Source organism: Mastomys coucha, unplaced genomic scaffold (genome assembly GCF_008632895.1).
Source record: "Mastomys coucha isolate ucsf_1 unplaced genomic scaffold, UCSF_Mcou_1 pScaffold12, whole genome shotgun sequence".
Classification (NCBI taxonomy): domain Eukaryota; kingdom Metazoa; phylum Chordata; class Mammalia; order Rodentia; family Muridae; genus Mastomys; species Mastomys coucha.
In genome coordinates, this window is record NW_022196894.1 from 67,657,907 (window position 1) to 67,674,525 (window position 16,619).

The 16,619-nt window shown below is 36.8% G+C and overlaps 1 protein-coding gene across 1 annotated transcript in view; it reads left to right on the forward strand.

The window, feature by feature from the left end:
• Gbe1 (1,4-alpha-glucan branching enzyme 1) overlaps nucleotides 1–16,619 on the forward strand; it is a 258,423-nt gene that overhangs the window by 56,606 nt on the left and 185,198 nt on the right. Inside the window, exon 3 of the mRNA XM_031364235.1 lies at nucleotides 14,845–14,960. Within this exon, the coding sequence (XP_031220095.1) occupies nucleotides 14,845–14,960 (116 nt within the window). The remainder of the gene's footprint in view (nucleotides 1–14,844; nucleotides 14,961–16,619) is intronic.

Here is a 16,619-nt window from a genome sequence, read left to right on the forward strand (position 1 = left end):
CCTTCCCTTCCTCCCTTCTTCCCTCCCTTATTTCTGGGCTACTGTCTCAATATATAAGCTATCCGCTATTGTGTCAGTGCTATGCTTGCCTGTTGTTGCTGTGCTCCCCACTATGATGCCATGATGTTCAGAAGATGAGACCTGAGACGGTAAGCAAGCCCCCAATTCAACGCTTTCTTTTCTAAGTTGCTTTGGTCATGGTGCCTCTTCACAGCAATAGTAAAGTGACTAACACTGCAAGACATTTTCAAAATCATTCTCTAAAGTAAGAATAAATGCTGTGACTAATCTTCTGAGACTTGTAAATAGTATCTTTTTCATATTATCATTTAAGCATTTTGATTATTTAGTTTGCTGATAAGTTACACATTTATTTTTAAGCCAAGAGATTTGAAAATAAGCTTTTGTGGGATACTTCTAGGTAATTTATGATTTAAATGATACATGAGACATTTTTTTCCCCAAACTGAACAGAGTTAGAAAAAAAAATCTCTTAGAATAGCTGTATTTAGATTTTAATGAAACTAGGCAGAAAGGAGACTAAAGTGAATTTCCCTTTTTAGTCTTTTAAATGAAAAAGTGCATCATTTGTCCTATATATCTTATTCATCATCAGTTACAGCAATGCATTCATTCCCCGGAGAGAGATAATGGATTCAGTGAGCCTAAGGAATGGAAGAGTGTCATTCAATGCAGATGAGTTTCAGTAATATTCTTATCACAAAAATATTGGGTTCCAAAACCCTAAGATTTAGAATTAGGTTGCTATAGATGTATTTAATTAAAAGTAGATTGCGTTAACCTTTCTTTAAGTTGGAAATATGTTTAAAATCTTAAATTTATTGTTAGTTTGTATTTAACTGATATTTAGCACTCATCTTTAATATGAATTCTTTATAAAATTTAGTCACCAAAAGGTATATTTTAATTGAAATATTATAGTGAACACATGAAGAAAGATTTCGAGAGAATTTTATTACATACTCATTGGATAGATATAATTTATGTTTCCCTTCTGGAGAAAATAACCAGACTTGCCAATTCTGAATAAAACAATAAAGCAAGACCATACTTTCTTACTTTCCCTCATATTTCAGTGGCACAGCTGCTGATCTGTACTAATATTTTAATGTTATTAACCAGTAGACTAGCTTCATGTTTTAGCACTCTCCAGTGAATATTAGTCTTCTTAAGTTATAGTGAATGACAGAGTAAGTTATTAAAGCATAAAAATATACATGTGAGACTGTATATTGTTCAGATATATTGGCCAGATTACAAAGTGTCCTGTACCAAGTTGGTTTAAGGCTACCCAGAGGAAATCAGAACACCTGACACATACTCTGTGCTTCAGTCTCAGAGTTACTACTAAAACAGTATAAAAGAAGCTATGGTGCATAGAGAAGCGAATGTCGTGAACCACCATTCCTCCCCATGCCTTCCTCGCTGGGTCTGCATCTTCTCATTTCAGGATACAACACTGCTTTCCTTGTTTTGACCAGGTGTTGATGCCATACCAATTTGCCTGCCTGACAGAAGCAGGAGGAATAGAGATGGGATAAGATTGGTAGCCTCATTCTGATCATGCCTGTGGTTCCTGCCAATCAACTCATACCCCTGTAGTCTGAAGTCAGATGATGTCATTTTATCCTTTACTCCTTTCCCATTTTGCCTACATTTTCCTTTAGGTACTTTATCAAAAAATAAAGTAAAACTTTATTATTATTATTATTATTATTATTATTATCATTCTTTATGGTTAGGCCATGCTGAGTAGCACAAAAGTATCTCAGATTAATTATACATATTAAATCAAAACAAACTCTGTCAAAAGCTAAGCCTATTCACTATGATTTTCATTTCGTTTTGAAAGGAGTGACTTCTTTACAAAATAGTCTGTATTTGTTCTCCTTTTTCCTCATCTCCACAGGATGAGGAATCACAAGCTGAAATCTCCTGTAAATATACCATCATTACCCTGAAGGTAATTGCAACATTATAGAGTTGTTAATCTTTTCTCAATGAAGACTAAGATTCATTCCCACTCAGAGGCGTAGGAAGAAAGCATGCTCATGTGAGGCATACAGAAATTGGAAATCATTGTTGTAAGCAGATGGATTATGCTCATCTGTACTATCTTTTGTTGCTGACTACCATCATTAGCCTTGCAGGAAGAACTTGCTATATACAGTGTTAGATTGCTCGTAAGATCAAACGGAAGTTTGCTTCTGAGTGCTTTTAGTATGGCGCATTCCATGAAGCACCTTCAGAGTCTATGTTTTTTTCATGACTTAATTCTGCATTGCTTTTTGGAATCTTCCACAAGTTTCAATGAATACTATGAATAGTATAGCCTATACTCTGAAGAATATTCCCTCATGGTGTTAACTTCTGAATGCTTTGGATGGAAAAGTAAGGATTCCAGTTGAAATTATATCAGTCTTATTAACTTTTTTCTATGTAATTAGTGGACTGAACATGATTGTTGTAATTAGGTTTCCACAGCTGTGGTCATAATTATCAAGGGAGGGATTGCAAGTGAAGAAGTCCTTATTTTGGCTTATGGTTTCAGGGGTTCCCACCCATCACAGCAAAGAGAATCAGTTAGAGCAGAGCAACTGCCATTGTGACAGCCAGCAAGACAAGAGAGACATTGAACCTGCAGGTACAGCCAGCAAGACAAGGGAGCCATTGAACCTGCAGGTACAGCCAGCAAGACAAGGGAGCCATTGAACCTGCAGGTTTCCTCTCCTTCTTTTCTCATTCATCTGTGTTCCAGTCTATGAGTTGGTCGTATGACTTTTAGTGTGGGCCTTTCCACACTTGTTATGTATCTCTGCTTATTACCCTAACAAGGATACTGCCTTAGTCAGAGTTCTACCGCTGTGAAAAGACACTGTGAACATGGCAACTCTCAGAAAAGAAAACATTTCACTGGGGCTGGGTTAGAGTTTCAGAGTTGTAGTCAGTACATGGCAGGGAGCATGGTGTCAGCAGGCAGACATGGTACTGGAGAAGAAGCTGAGAGTTCTCCAGATGAATCTGCAGTTCAGAGGGTGGAGTCCATGGCCATCATGGCAGGCGATAGGCAGGAATGGCATCTATATATCTAATCTTTAAACAGGCAAAGGCAGAAGTGGGGAGGGGGCAGGAGATAGGAAGCAGTGGATAGGAGACAGGCAGGAGGCAGGAGTAAGGAGCTGGGATCAGATTCATGGGGTCAGGGGGCAGAGGCAGAGGCACAGGCAGAGGCAGAGGCAGAGGCAGAGGCAGCAGAGGCAGAGGCAGCAGAGGAAGAGGCAGAGGCAGAGGCAGAGGCAGAGGCAGAGGCAGAGGCAGAGGCAGAGGCAGAGGCAGAGGCAGCAGAGGAAGAGGCAGAGACAGAGGCAGACTGAACTTGGCACAGGCACTTGAAACCTCAAAGCCCATCCCTAGTGACACTTTTTCTCCCATAAGGTCACACTTCCTATACCCTCCAAACAGTTCCACCATTTGGGGACCATGTGTTCAAATATCTAAGCATAGGGGAACCATTCTTATTGAAATCACAACAGTGATTTTGTGGCTTCAGAGTGCTCAAGTTTATAGAGTGCTAGAGAGAATGTCATTCTATTGTTCTAGAGGTCCCACTGTGCTCTGGGGAAAGCAGTTGGCCCAGGGTAAACTGATGTTAATGGTTCTATCACTGGAGCATTAAAGTTCTAGAATGCAGACTCTGAATTCCCAGTCCTGTAGTATGAAGTACTCCATTATTGAAAACTTGAGCACCAATGTCTACAAGTAGAAAATTTCACACCAGAAAACTTCATTTTAACCATGAAATTGCTAAAATTTGTATTAAGTGAATAAAATATACATAAAAGCTAAATGAATTTTATATTTAGCCTTGTGTCCCATTACTAACATGTCTCTCTCTCTCTCTCTCTCTCTCTCTCTCTCTCTATATATATATATATATATATATATATACACACAATATAAAAAGAGTAGAAATATAAAACTCTTATGGCACCAAGCATTTTATGGATAATGAATACAAGCTGATTATGTCTATATGGTAGCCTTCAGTGCGCAAGAAAAGCTTAAAAGCTGAAGGAAGCTTAGTCATGTAGTCTGATCAAAGAGTAGTGCAGTAAAACCTAGCCCTCAATCCTGAGATCCTAGTAGTATGGTGACGAAACAACAGAGCCAGGCAGTATTAGCAGGGGATGTAATTGGAACAGGTTAATAATTTTTTTTTCAAATTTAAGAGTTTTATGAATTTTATTAGTAGTTAAGTTTACAAGACTATATGCCTTATTTTATAATAAATATAGTTTTCTAAAAAGCTAAAAAATCATAGTAATAAATAGTTAAAATGTTTCTTTAATAGAATTATCTTTAATGGCAGTTGGCTTTATTCTTGAACATGTTAAGCCTCTACATAACTTGACAGTATTTTCCTGAAAATGAGTCTCTGACTTCTGAAATGGGAGTGGGAAAAAATGTGAAAAATGATGGCCTCAAGCTTTTTAAAATCCAAATTGAAACTTGTACTACAAAGAGAGAAGTTTAACCTGAGAGTTTCTGCCTCTATCAGCACAACACAGAGCAGCAATTGAAGTTTTCTTACACCCCACGGTTCTAATAAACACATTGGTTCATTTAAGAGGTATTCATCTTTCTCTTGGATTTTGGAATTCAGAAAAACAAGGAACATAGTCTAATGCAGTACATACTACATATGCTCTAAATGTACAAATGTATGGAAGTCTGTTTTAGATGCCAGTAGTGTTTATATATAGACAATTAAGCATTTTATAAGTATCTAAACAGGCTGTTGAGCATTATAGAAGATTGTTTTGTTGAGTGGAATAATCTACTGAAAGGTAACTTATGTACATATATAATATATATCTAATTCATACAAATTATATAACTTCTATATATGTGTATGTTATTTTGGAATTTATAACATAAAGAATATTAAGAATCTATCTTAAATGATAAATGCACTTAAACCATGTAGTTTTGAATTTAATATGTTCTTACGATTTTTAGTTATAGATTTGATATGGATCCTAATTGGAAAAATTAACAGAAATAACCACCTATATTTTATGTTTTTAAGTAACTTATATCATTTGATAAAACACAAATAATTTATATATTATTAAGGTATAAGAAGGATACCATTTATGATGACCTATCAAACAAAGTTGAGGTTTTTATTAGTTCTGCTTTTTATTAAAATTTCAACTACTCAATTAGGTATTGTCTTAATTTTTTGGCATAAAAAGTTAAAACATTATTCCAGTTAATACTTGGTGATGTCTTTTTTTTTTTTTTGGGTTTTCAAGACAGGGTTTCTTTAGCCCCAGCTGTCCTGGTATTCACTCTGTAGACCAGGCTGGCCTCGAACTCGGAAATCCTGCCTCTGCCTTCCCAAGTGCTAGGATTAAAGGCTTGCGCCACCACTGCCTGGCTACTTGGTGACTTCTTAATTATGTGTGAAGTTCTGTGTTAGGTTATTAAATATTGAATAATTATAATTTATCTACATACTCAATATATATTTAATTTATATAGACTATATAAATTTTATTTATTATATATGTTGTTTTGGAATTCATAACAAAGAATATTAAGAATCTATCTTAAAAGAGAAACTTATTATGTCAAATCCACACCATATTAACCTAACTGGGGAGTTACAAGTTTAATAAAACGCAGAATAAACAAAACCCTCACCTTTGTCTTATGATTGGTATAACTTATGGCTCTTACAATGCTTATCCCTAGATCTCTGAATTTAGATACCTTACAGTAAGAAGAACTTATTTCCTGTGACCACTTAGGCTTTGTAGGGGAGTATAGCTGGTCACTCCTATTGATGCACAAGTTGGCTTAAGCCATCGTTTTACAGCAGTGTAGTGTGTGACACAATAGTATAAAATTCAGCCTATAACCTTGGTCTTCACTTGTCACTCATGAATCTGTGGCTCAGTAAGAGTGACTGTGCTTTAAACATCTAATGAGAGGAGAGGAAGGAAAGCACTCGAGATATTTTGATGAGAGACAAGGCTGCTAGAGAACAATTCAAGAAGATTGTTGGAAATCCCTTTTTTTCTTTTAAAAATTATTATTTTCTTCTCAAGAGTTTCATACATCTATATAATGAAATATGAACACATAAAACCCCCATTTCCCTTCCAGAACTCTACCACATCTCCAATAATTTCCTTCCTGCTCTGACCTGCAGGACTTAAGCAATGGGGTTCTTGAGAAGAGGAACTACAATGACAAAATTGGGAACAGGAGATGCAAAGGAAGGATCAAGTCTCAATTTACTCTAGGGAAAGGGGCTTTTTAAAACTACAGACCACAAAGGTATTTGCCCAGGTACACTGGCCAAACCTGTGTTATTGCTTGGTTACACATCAGCATAAATGGAATGTCTATATCTTAAAATGTCTGGAAAGGAGTGTCCTCATTGTGAAAAGTCTGGAAAGGAATGTCCCTATTGTAAAATGTCCCAAGTCATTTAAAACAAAAACAAAACAAAAACGAAACAAAACAAAAAAGCTCTACTAAGATAAGTTAGTGCTGCCTGTGTTTGTTTGGGGACCATTCACAGGAACATGAGCAACTGACTAGTGGGGATATGATCATAGAAAAATGGTCTTCCTGTCCTTCAGCGTCTTATCAGTGCCCGTGGCCCTCAGTAAGGGGCAGGGCTTCAGTTCTTCCCCCAATTATGCTGAAATTTTGGCCAGGTTGACCCTAGGAGGGTCTTGTGCAGATAACCCCAGCTACTGTTAGTTAATGGAAATTTCCATCCAAATTTATTTTGAAAAATAGAACAATCATTAGGCAGGCATTTTTTTTTTTAAATGCTCTAATCACATTTAGTCCCAGCTGCTGAGACATCTAGGTCCACAACATTCTGTGTCATGACTACTGAGTGCATTTCCTTGATCCTATATAGACTCCTTACTTTGCTCTCATGTCTTTTCAACCTTGACTTTCTACTATGGCTGCTCTATAGATCTGTAGCATTGCAGACATCAAACTGTCTAATTTTTCTTCTGGGACTATGGAGAAAAAAAATCACATAGCCTTGTGCAGTACTACTTGTCTAGTATAGATTCATCGTTGCCAACTGCGCAGAAATCGACTGCAGGCTTCTGACTCCACTCTCTCCATTCTCTACCTATCTATTTATTTTTCTTACACTCTCTGGAATCCTCCTCTTATTTTACCATGGCACTGTTCTCTTTTATCATAGCACTTGGTCTCATTTCTCTGAGAGAACAGAAGCCAGGCAAAAGGCCGTTTCAGCCATCAAGTGTCTCCCTTCAATGCTGTTTGTATTTATATGTGCTTCTAAAAGTTAATATAAAAAGTTACCACTTAGAGATCAATGCGTTCACTCCTTTTTACCCTGGCCTCTTTGACAGTTTAAATCTGTGTTCATTTCCTCTTTCTATGCTGCTTCCTGCTTCCACTTCTGTTTCCAGGATTGCCACATCTCTCCCTTCTGATGTATATTTATAAAGAAAATGCTGTCCTTCATTCACTTCTGTCATAATTCTTTTTCCCCCCAAAGACTTACTTTATTACTTATTCATGTGTGTCTTGATGTGTCTGAGTACATATGTGCGAGTGTCTGCCAGGGCACAACAGGTTGTCTCCTGTTGACTGTTCTACTAACTACTTATCCATATTAACAAAGCTAGCTTTCAAATACCCACACTCTCTGACTCTGGGCACCACTGTGGTTTCAGAGTAGTGACTGGAGCCTAAGGAGGCTTGGTCAAGTGTTTCACTGAAAGTGTAAGTTAAGTTGAAATCTGAGAATAAGAACAGGGAAATTTTGAAGTCACCACGAATTTAGCCTCAGACATTTTAGGCACTGGTCTCATCTGAAAAAATGGAGGGAGAATTCGAGACACTGGCTGTCAGTGCTGAGGACTTGGATGTGAAGAAAAATTTGCTTCATTGTACCAACTTATTGTATTTGAATGTTGGAAACAAAAAGACCGAGATGGGACGTTCAGAATCCTCAGAACATCAAAAGATCATTGAAATAACATATTGAAAGAGCTATGAGGACCGAATTCAGGGAGGAATTATTCTTAAGGAAAGGGCAGAAGGAAATAAAGTCAAAATCAGAGGCTGGGGAGATAGCTAACTAGGTAAAGTGCTTTCTGTACAAGCATGAGAACCCAAGTTCAGAGCCCCACCCAGTACACACATTAAATGCCATGCATCGTATGTATACCCGTCACCCCAGCCTTGGAAGTAAAGAGCAGTGGGTCATGGGGCTTCCTTGGCCAGTCTTTCAAAAAAGGCATCTTCAATATTCAGTATGAAATCCTGTTTCAAAGTAAAAACAGAAGCAAAAGCAAAAACAAACAATCAAATAGAAATGTGGCGGAAGTGACTGAGGGAAGGACACAGTCACCTGTGTCCTTTGTAGGCAACAGAAGCAGGAAGTGATGAATGTAGATGTCTGTCCAACTGAGGGGCCTTTTCACTCACAGCTACAGTTTTCTTTGCAATAATCAACTGTCTTCAGCAGGTATTTGTTCTTACTGCCGAGACAGACAGAAATCTGCCCAATAAGATCAAATGAACTATTTCTCTCTGTGTGCCTCTGTCCTCTGTCTTCTTTGAATCTATTTCTGTCTGCCTCTACATCAGCAACCCCTCTCCTTTCTTCCTTCCTCCCCCTTCTCCCCTTTTCCCTCCTCCTCCTCCTCTTCTTTCTTATCCTGCTCTTTATTTTATTGTTATCTCCCATATGCCAAGATTACTGTTAGGTTCATTGTAAATAAGAAAACTCATTAACATTTAATGTTGAAAATGGGCATGATGACTCAGGCAGGCCTGTATTTCCTGCATTCAGAAAATAGTTGCCGGAGAAAAAGGAGCTCACACCCATCCTCAGTAACATAGACCTCAATGTTGGCCTGTGTGAGATCTTCTCATACAAAATAAACTACCGCAGGAAGAATTCAAGGTTGACACTCCAGGGAGAAGCCTAAGTAATCAATGTGTCACTTGCTTCGAAGCTGGGAATGACGACTCATCCCGGCAGTATGACCCCTCAGCTGGGATTTGGACGGGAACTGTTCTCCCGGGGGTACAGCAGTCATGAACTGACTTACAGCAAACCGACATATAGAATTAAGCTTTCCTACTAAAGCAAGAGCAAACATAAGACAAAGCAAAACAAAACAAGACAGCCAAACCAACAAAGAAAATGAAAGAAAACCAAACAACACACAGGCAAAAAAAAAAAAAAAAAAAAAATCTACATGCAAAATATGTTTCCCAGAGTGTAAGTTTCTAAGACAAGAAACTGTGCAAACGCCAAATGCAGTTATGAGCCTGCCATGGGTTGTGTTATGAGCATTGTGGTGCTCTATCATGCCTATGTTTATGTGTGTCCAAGGCCAGAGCATTGGGGGATAGAGTCTTGGAATGTAATTAGATCTTGAGGGCAGAGCTTCTAGGAATGGAAGGAGTGTCTTGTAAATTACAGACTCATGAGAAAAGACTTCTCTCTCCCCTGTGAGACTGAAGCATGAAGATAGCACTCCTGCAGGAAGCAGAAAACCCTTATTAAGAACCTGGCATGCTTGCTCTCTGATCTTGTTGCCTGGCTTCTAGGACTGTGAGGGGAAAAACAGTTTAAGTATTTGTTGTTGCAGCCCTAGGTGACTGAGACAGATGTTTTCTGCATTTCTACTTGGAGACAGATAATACCTGGATCTAGCTGGCTTATGTATGTCAGAGAATAAGAAGAGAGACTGAAACAGGAGTTAGGCTAACATGAGTCTGATCCTGACCTTGTCCGAAGCTCCGAGACTTGAGCCTTGCTACTGTAGCTCATTGAGCCTGCTTCATTATCCATCAAGTGAAAAGTCAAAGGCTGTATAGGACTTCGGAGACAATTGCATCAGATATTGAATGCCTAGCAAAAGGAGAATCCATACTACTGCTGCTGCTGCAGTCATTTTCACCAGATCACCTACTTACTGCTATTGAAATATTTTCATTGTTTTTTTCATCGTAATAAAATTCTATTACTGTATCCTTAGGTAAAAGACAGACTCTGGGCCTCTGCTCCCATCATTATAGAAAAAATGAATTCCTATAGAATTTTTATATTTGCCAGTTCCACTCCTCTGATCCAGTCACTAATGTTTATTCACATGGGAGATATCAACATATAACTTCTCTTATGTGACCATCCTGGATCGACAGTTCTTAGTGTTAACTCTTGTTTGGATAATTAACTCTGCTACTTAGCTTCCAGTGTATTTTTGAAGTTTTAAACTTTTTAGGATGCAATATTTTTATTGTTTGTTGGTTTGTTTGTTTTTCTTTTTCTTTTCTCCTCTTCCTCTTTTATTTTTGAGATAAGGCTCCTTGTTTGTTTGTTTGTTTGTTTATTGTGAGTACACTGTTGCTCTCTTCAGACACACCAGAAGAGGGCATCAGATCCTGTTACAGATGGTTGTGAGCCACCATATGGTTGCTGGGAATTGAACTCAGGACCTCTGGAAGAACAGTCAGTGTTCTTAACTGCTGAGCCATCTCTCCAGCCCTTTTTCCTTTTTTTTTTTTTTTTTAAATTGATAGTGTAGGCTGGGCTGTCTTAAATCTCATCTGTAGCCCAGGCTTTCCTCAAATTCTCAGCATTCCTGTCTCAACCTCTTAAGTATGGGTCTCCAAGTTTTAATTCCACACCAGCTCAAGATAATTTCTTAGGTCATTGTCGGTAGTTTTGTGTGCATCTGTTGGTAACCATCTGTACAGATGTGGCTAGCTTGGGCTCTAGATGGAAAGATGGTTATATGTATTTATTTTTGGTAAAAACTCTTTTGTCTGCTCCCTCCAGCCCTAAATCCTCCAATTGCTCTACCTTGGTAAGCCTTTAAACTTTCAGTCATTTTCTCTTCAAAGACATCTTTGTCCATCAAACTTGGCTTTTCATTCTACCTATTGACCAGGCTATCTTCTTAGTGTTAAATTTTTATATGTCTCCCTATGTGGCCTTTTCCTTGACAATATCTCTGACAGAACTTGATTTGAGTCCAAGGCAAAGATCAATGAACACAAACAAATAAAGGAAGGCTACCTGAGCTTTGTTTCTGAGTTATTTTTAACAGTTTCATTTAGATATTTCTCAGTATGAGATAATACTTACAGCATGCATTTTATCCATTTAAAGTATACAATTCCCGTACTTCTAGTAGAATTAAAAACTAGCTAGTAGAATTAAAAACCAGCTGGTGTAACACCATTCTCAGTTTTAAAACTTTTTTTTTTTAATTTCAAAAGAATCCCGGTATGTATTCTAAGTGCCAATTTACAATTGTTATAGTACCCAGGCAACAGTATACATTTTGCCTATAAATTTGCTTATCGTCAATATTTTGTATAGTGTATAAATACTCCTTCCAAACATTACCCACATACTGCCTCCTATTTTCAAATTCATCACCTTTTTTTCATTAATTGATGTTACATCTAACATTCTGTTAAATATACAAACACAACCTGCTCAGTCTGTTGTTACTTGTATGTTTTCTGAACTGACCTTTTGGTATTAGATAACCAATGGTGTGCTGCTCTCTGGGGATTCCTTAGTTGCCCATAGTTCTCTGAGGGTCAGGGAGTTTGTTGTGACATTGTGGATTCTACGAATATGAGAAGCTATACCCATCATGCCACACCAATATGTATAGGGGATGCCCTCTAGTTCTTATTTCTACACAAGCAGCTCTCAGCTTTTAAGAACTGAATTCTGGGCTGTGGAGATGGCTCAATGGCTCAGAGAACTTCCTGTGCAAGCCTGAGAATTTGAGTTCAAATCCTCAGCATCCACCTCAAGCTCAGACATAACCAAATATGCCCATCACCCCAGTGTTGGGGATGGGCACTGGAAGATCCTTGGAAGCCAATTTAGCAGAACAGCTGAATTTCTCTTTTCAGTGAGAGATCATGGATTAAGTGACTAAGGCAAAAGGCAATAGAGGCAGATACTTGATGTGCTGCTCTGCCTTATGCTTGTATGGGTAGGTATCCACACACATCTGGACACATAGGCTCACTCAGGTACACACCACATACTTATGTCATACACAAAAGAGCTGAGTCCTGTGTGTTGGACTCCGATAGGAGGGTAGAAGATGAGAGGGGCACAGGTGTGTAGGGATATGTCGAGCAGAGCACTTCTGCTTTGATTTGTTTTATGTAGTTTCCATGTTGGAATCCTCTACAAAATTTATCGTAAGAAAATTGAATGGCTTCAGCTGCTAAAAGTAAATAGCTTGGTAAATAAATAAATGCTTTGATTGCCACTGTATTAAACCTCAAAGCAAGCCACGTTATTATCTTCATTTCAGTAAAAGTAGAAATTAATGAAAGAAATTTAAGAGGAAATGTAATACAACTCAATTTATCCCAAATAACAATAAGGTTAAAGAGAATAATCAGTATCCCAATTACAGCCTATTTTTGAAATGAAATGAAAACAGCGTATATCAAACATTATTGTTGCAGCCAGAAAAATAATGAGAGAAAACTTCTCTCATGCTGCCTGTGTATCGGATCCATGGAACACAGAAAATGATGTGTCTGTTTTCTCAGTCCTCTCAAAGATGGTACAAGTTCTGTTCTTGATGCAATGAAGAGGAGTTTATTTATTGCATGCTGGGGATCCTTAGGGTACTAGAGCTTAATTCTTTCTGTGAAACCTGACTAAGCAACACAGGCATGGGGTGTTATTAAAATGATAATCCCTGATTCTTCTAAGGGTATGGGTAGTTGAATATTCCCCTTTGCAGCTGGTAGGAATGTGAATTGAAACTGCCAACCCAGAAAGTAGTTTGCTAATCTGTATTTGGAATCATCAGTAAGTTAAGATCTGCTGTCCTTTGCCTGATAGTATCACTTTATAATTCATAATAAAGAGAGCTATTTGGATTGGTGTTTCTGCACAGAGACCTGATATCATGAGTTTTCATTATGGCACTCTGGAAGGCAGAGAAGTCCTATATTTGTTCATCTGGCTTCAATGGGGTAAATATTTTGCTTGTCTTGTTTCACTTCTTTCTCTGCCTAGTGTATATATAATTTTTCCCGATCTTAGAGAAAATCATCATAGTTGTTATTTCACATTCTCATTTCAGTTTTAATAGTTTTACAACATGAATGCATGATTCTATCCATGACTTTCTATATATTTCTTGAGGTTGGGCAAAGAGGTATTTTTCTGTTCACTTACAAAATGAGCTTTGTAATTTCATGTTCATCAGGTCTGATGCATACCTGTAACTTCTTTGTATGACACCGTATTATTTCACTCACCCATCTACTTAGGTTTTACTTATTCTGTAGCTTATTTATAAATTGCTTGCTTATTATCTTTTTGCTTTTGCAATTAATTCTTCAGGGAGCAGTTCTAAATAGACTCTAGTATTGACTGAGGGGAATTTGTCTGGGAATAGACTTGTTGGGCTATTGAGTTAGTATCACTTGAGTGCCCAGTTGTTTTCAGTAATTTACACCTTCTGTAATACTGTTCTTTTATGTCCTTATTTTGATGTTTTAAAACTTTTCCCTTCTTCCCTGGATATTTTTTTTACCTGCTTCTTTTCTGTTGGTTTGTTTCTTTGCTCCTTGTGTTATGTTTTTCAAATGTTTCTCTCCTGTTCCCTAAATGACTGAGTATAGGTGTTAGATTGCATTGTCTGTCTGTTATGGAGATAAGCTTATGTTTTAGTGATCAAACTAATTAATTAATTATGTTTTTGGTATATGCTTCATTTGTGAAACAGAAATTTTTCCTATGCATTCTAAGGTTGCAAATACCTCTCTTTGTTTTCTTCCTAGGTATTCTACAGTTTTGTCAGATTTGACATACATTGTGAGAATGATTTAGGGGTGTGTGAGAAGGTCTTGATCCGTTTCTCTTATTTGCAGTAAGCATAACCAGGTGCTTTCATACCTGAGGCTTAAGTATTTCAATGAGGTTGCTTCTCTGTGTGCAAGGGTTGACTGTTGTTTATAGAGAATTTCATCTGAAGCATAGTGTCCCATTATTCCATATTCGATGTTAGCTTTCTACCTTTCTAACTGATGCATCCCTCTAAACTTCATTTGAGCTAATTCATACTCTTATGAATTTGGGTACAAATAAATTATTTCAACAAACTTTTTATGAACATGCATGCATCTTATCTAATAGACTAGAATGTTCCTTCTTTCTTATATAATTTTTCTTTGTTGGTATGTATTTAAAATGACTTTTTTTACTTTATATTTACTAATAAATGGATTAAAATTTGAAAGTACATTTGAAGATGGTAAAATTTGTGTTTAATTTGAATATACTGAAAGTAAACTTTTAGAAGCATTTTAAAATTATTTTTATTCTCATTTAAAAATTATATTCAGGTCTATGTTTACAGGCATGCGTGTGTGTCTGGGTATGTCCATGTCTGTCTGGTTGCATGTACTAAGGCATGTGTAATGAAGTCCTGGAACAAACTGTAGGGATTGGTTTGTTCTTTCTACTGTGCTTCCCCCAGGGATTGAATTCATGTCGTTAAACATGGTGGTAAACACCTTTTCCCTTTCAGCATCTTGCTACCTCAGAAAAGCATTTCTTACAAATTTTGAACTCTCCTATGTTTTTCTAAGTGGCTCATAGAATACTTTGATTATTATTAGAAAACAGTCTTCTTTTTTGAGTAACATTAGTTTTATAGGTCAATACTATGTTATATCTTACTTTAAATTCATAGTCCTAGTAAGTTATTGGTTACATGATCTTTATATTTTCAGGTGGTTGGAATCCATTTTCTCACCCATATAAAAAGCTGGAATATGGAAAATGGGAGCTGTATATCCCACCCAAGCAGAATAAAACTCCTCTGATACCTCATGGATCCAAACTGAAGGTATGTTCTTTTTGTTTGTTTGTTTCTTTTTCTTGATGAAGTATTTGCTTATAGCCAAGCCCGCCTCATACTCAGTCTTAAGTGTGTACCACAATACCACCGAGACCCATTTAAGAGTAATTTTTAAAGGACTGTCTTCAATAGCTAGTTCTTTCTTAGTTCCGTCGGTTTGCCTGTTCTGAGAACTGTGTGGATTTACTGTCTTTCAAAAATATTATATCATTCTTTCCTTTATCTTATTTAGACAGTTTTATGAGCTCAGGTACTTCTCTGGCTATTAAAATCAAGTGTTGAGTAAATGAATTTCAAAATGTGATTACTATGTAAGTGGTAAAATAATTAAATCTGTTTGTGAGCTTTTCAAATCCAAAATTTCAACTCTGAAGTCTTCAGAATCAGAAGTCTTTTGAGAGCTGCTGTGACGATACAGTGGGGAAATTCCATACCATGAAGTTTTGCTTCTTACATAAATTGTCAAGAATCTCTAATGCTTATCTTCAGGCTATGTGTGTAAGGCAGACATGAAATATGTATGAATTTTGTGTTTAGATTGAGGTTTTTTCTCTAAGATGCCTCATTTATATGCAAGTATTAAAAAGATGTTCCTAAGTATTTTGATAAGGATTCCTTAGCCTGTCCCAGGGATGAATGGTTTATGTTAGTGCTACCTTGAGTGTCTCCCTCTTTACTCTGGTTGAAGGCCTCTATAAAGTTCTGCCTGTGCTACATATTACATTATGCTTCTTTTTGAATAGTGATTTAACTTAATCACATTAAATAATGTTTAAAATTATTTTAACAGCTATCATTATCTCATGGTTAAAAATCCTTTTTACAGTCTCATCTAGGTTTTTAAAAATAATTGCTTTAGTGTCAGAAAGATGGCTCAGAGGCTAAGAGCCTTGGCTGCTCTTCCAGAGGGTTTGAGTTTAATTCCCAGTATCCTCTTGGTGGCTCATAACCTTTTATAATGAGATCTGGTGCCCTCTTCTGGCATGTAGGCATATGTATGGGCAGAATACTTTATACATAATAAATACAAAATATTTAAAAATAAAGCCAATTACTGGTTTACAGCAGGGAGATGTTAAATAAACTGTTCTTAATTCAGTATGAAACTCTAAAATTTATGGTGAGGGTAATTAAGTATAGAGACTGTGATACATGATACTATTACTAGTGTTTAGATACTTCAAATGATAAGTGTATACTTAGCTGCTATTGTAATACTAAACAGCGATATATTCATTTATTCATGTGTAGAAACTGATGCACCTTTGGGGTAAGCAATTAAAATCTGTGTAAAAGACAACTGATAGGAACTTTGTGGCCCCTTACCCTGATGTTATCTCTGGGCATTCTCTCTTGGTAATTAAGAGCTGTGATTTAAGCAGGACTTGAAAATTTATTTCAGTCCACAAAGGGATTGACCTTTTTTATTATGAAAATCTCTTATGAATTATCTTGTAACCATTAACAAAATAAGCATTATCTACTGCTGAAGATATAACTCTGGTCTCTGAAAAACACTTCAAATTTTCAACTGAACTATTAAAAAAAGGCTTTACTTATATCTTGTTAGAAATAAAACCTTTTTTTATTTTAGATATTTTCTTTATTTACATGCGAATTTCTCCATTCCCAGTTTCCCCTCCAAAA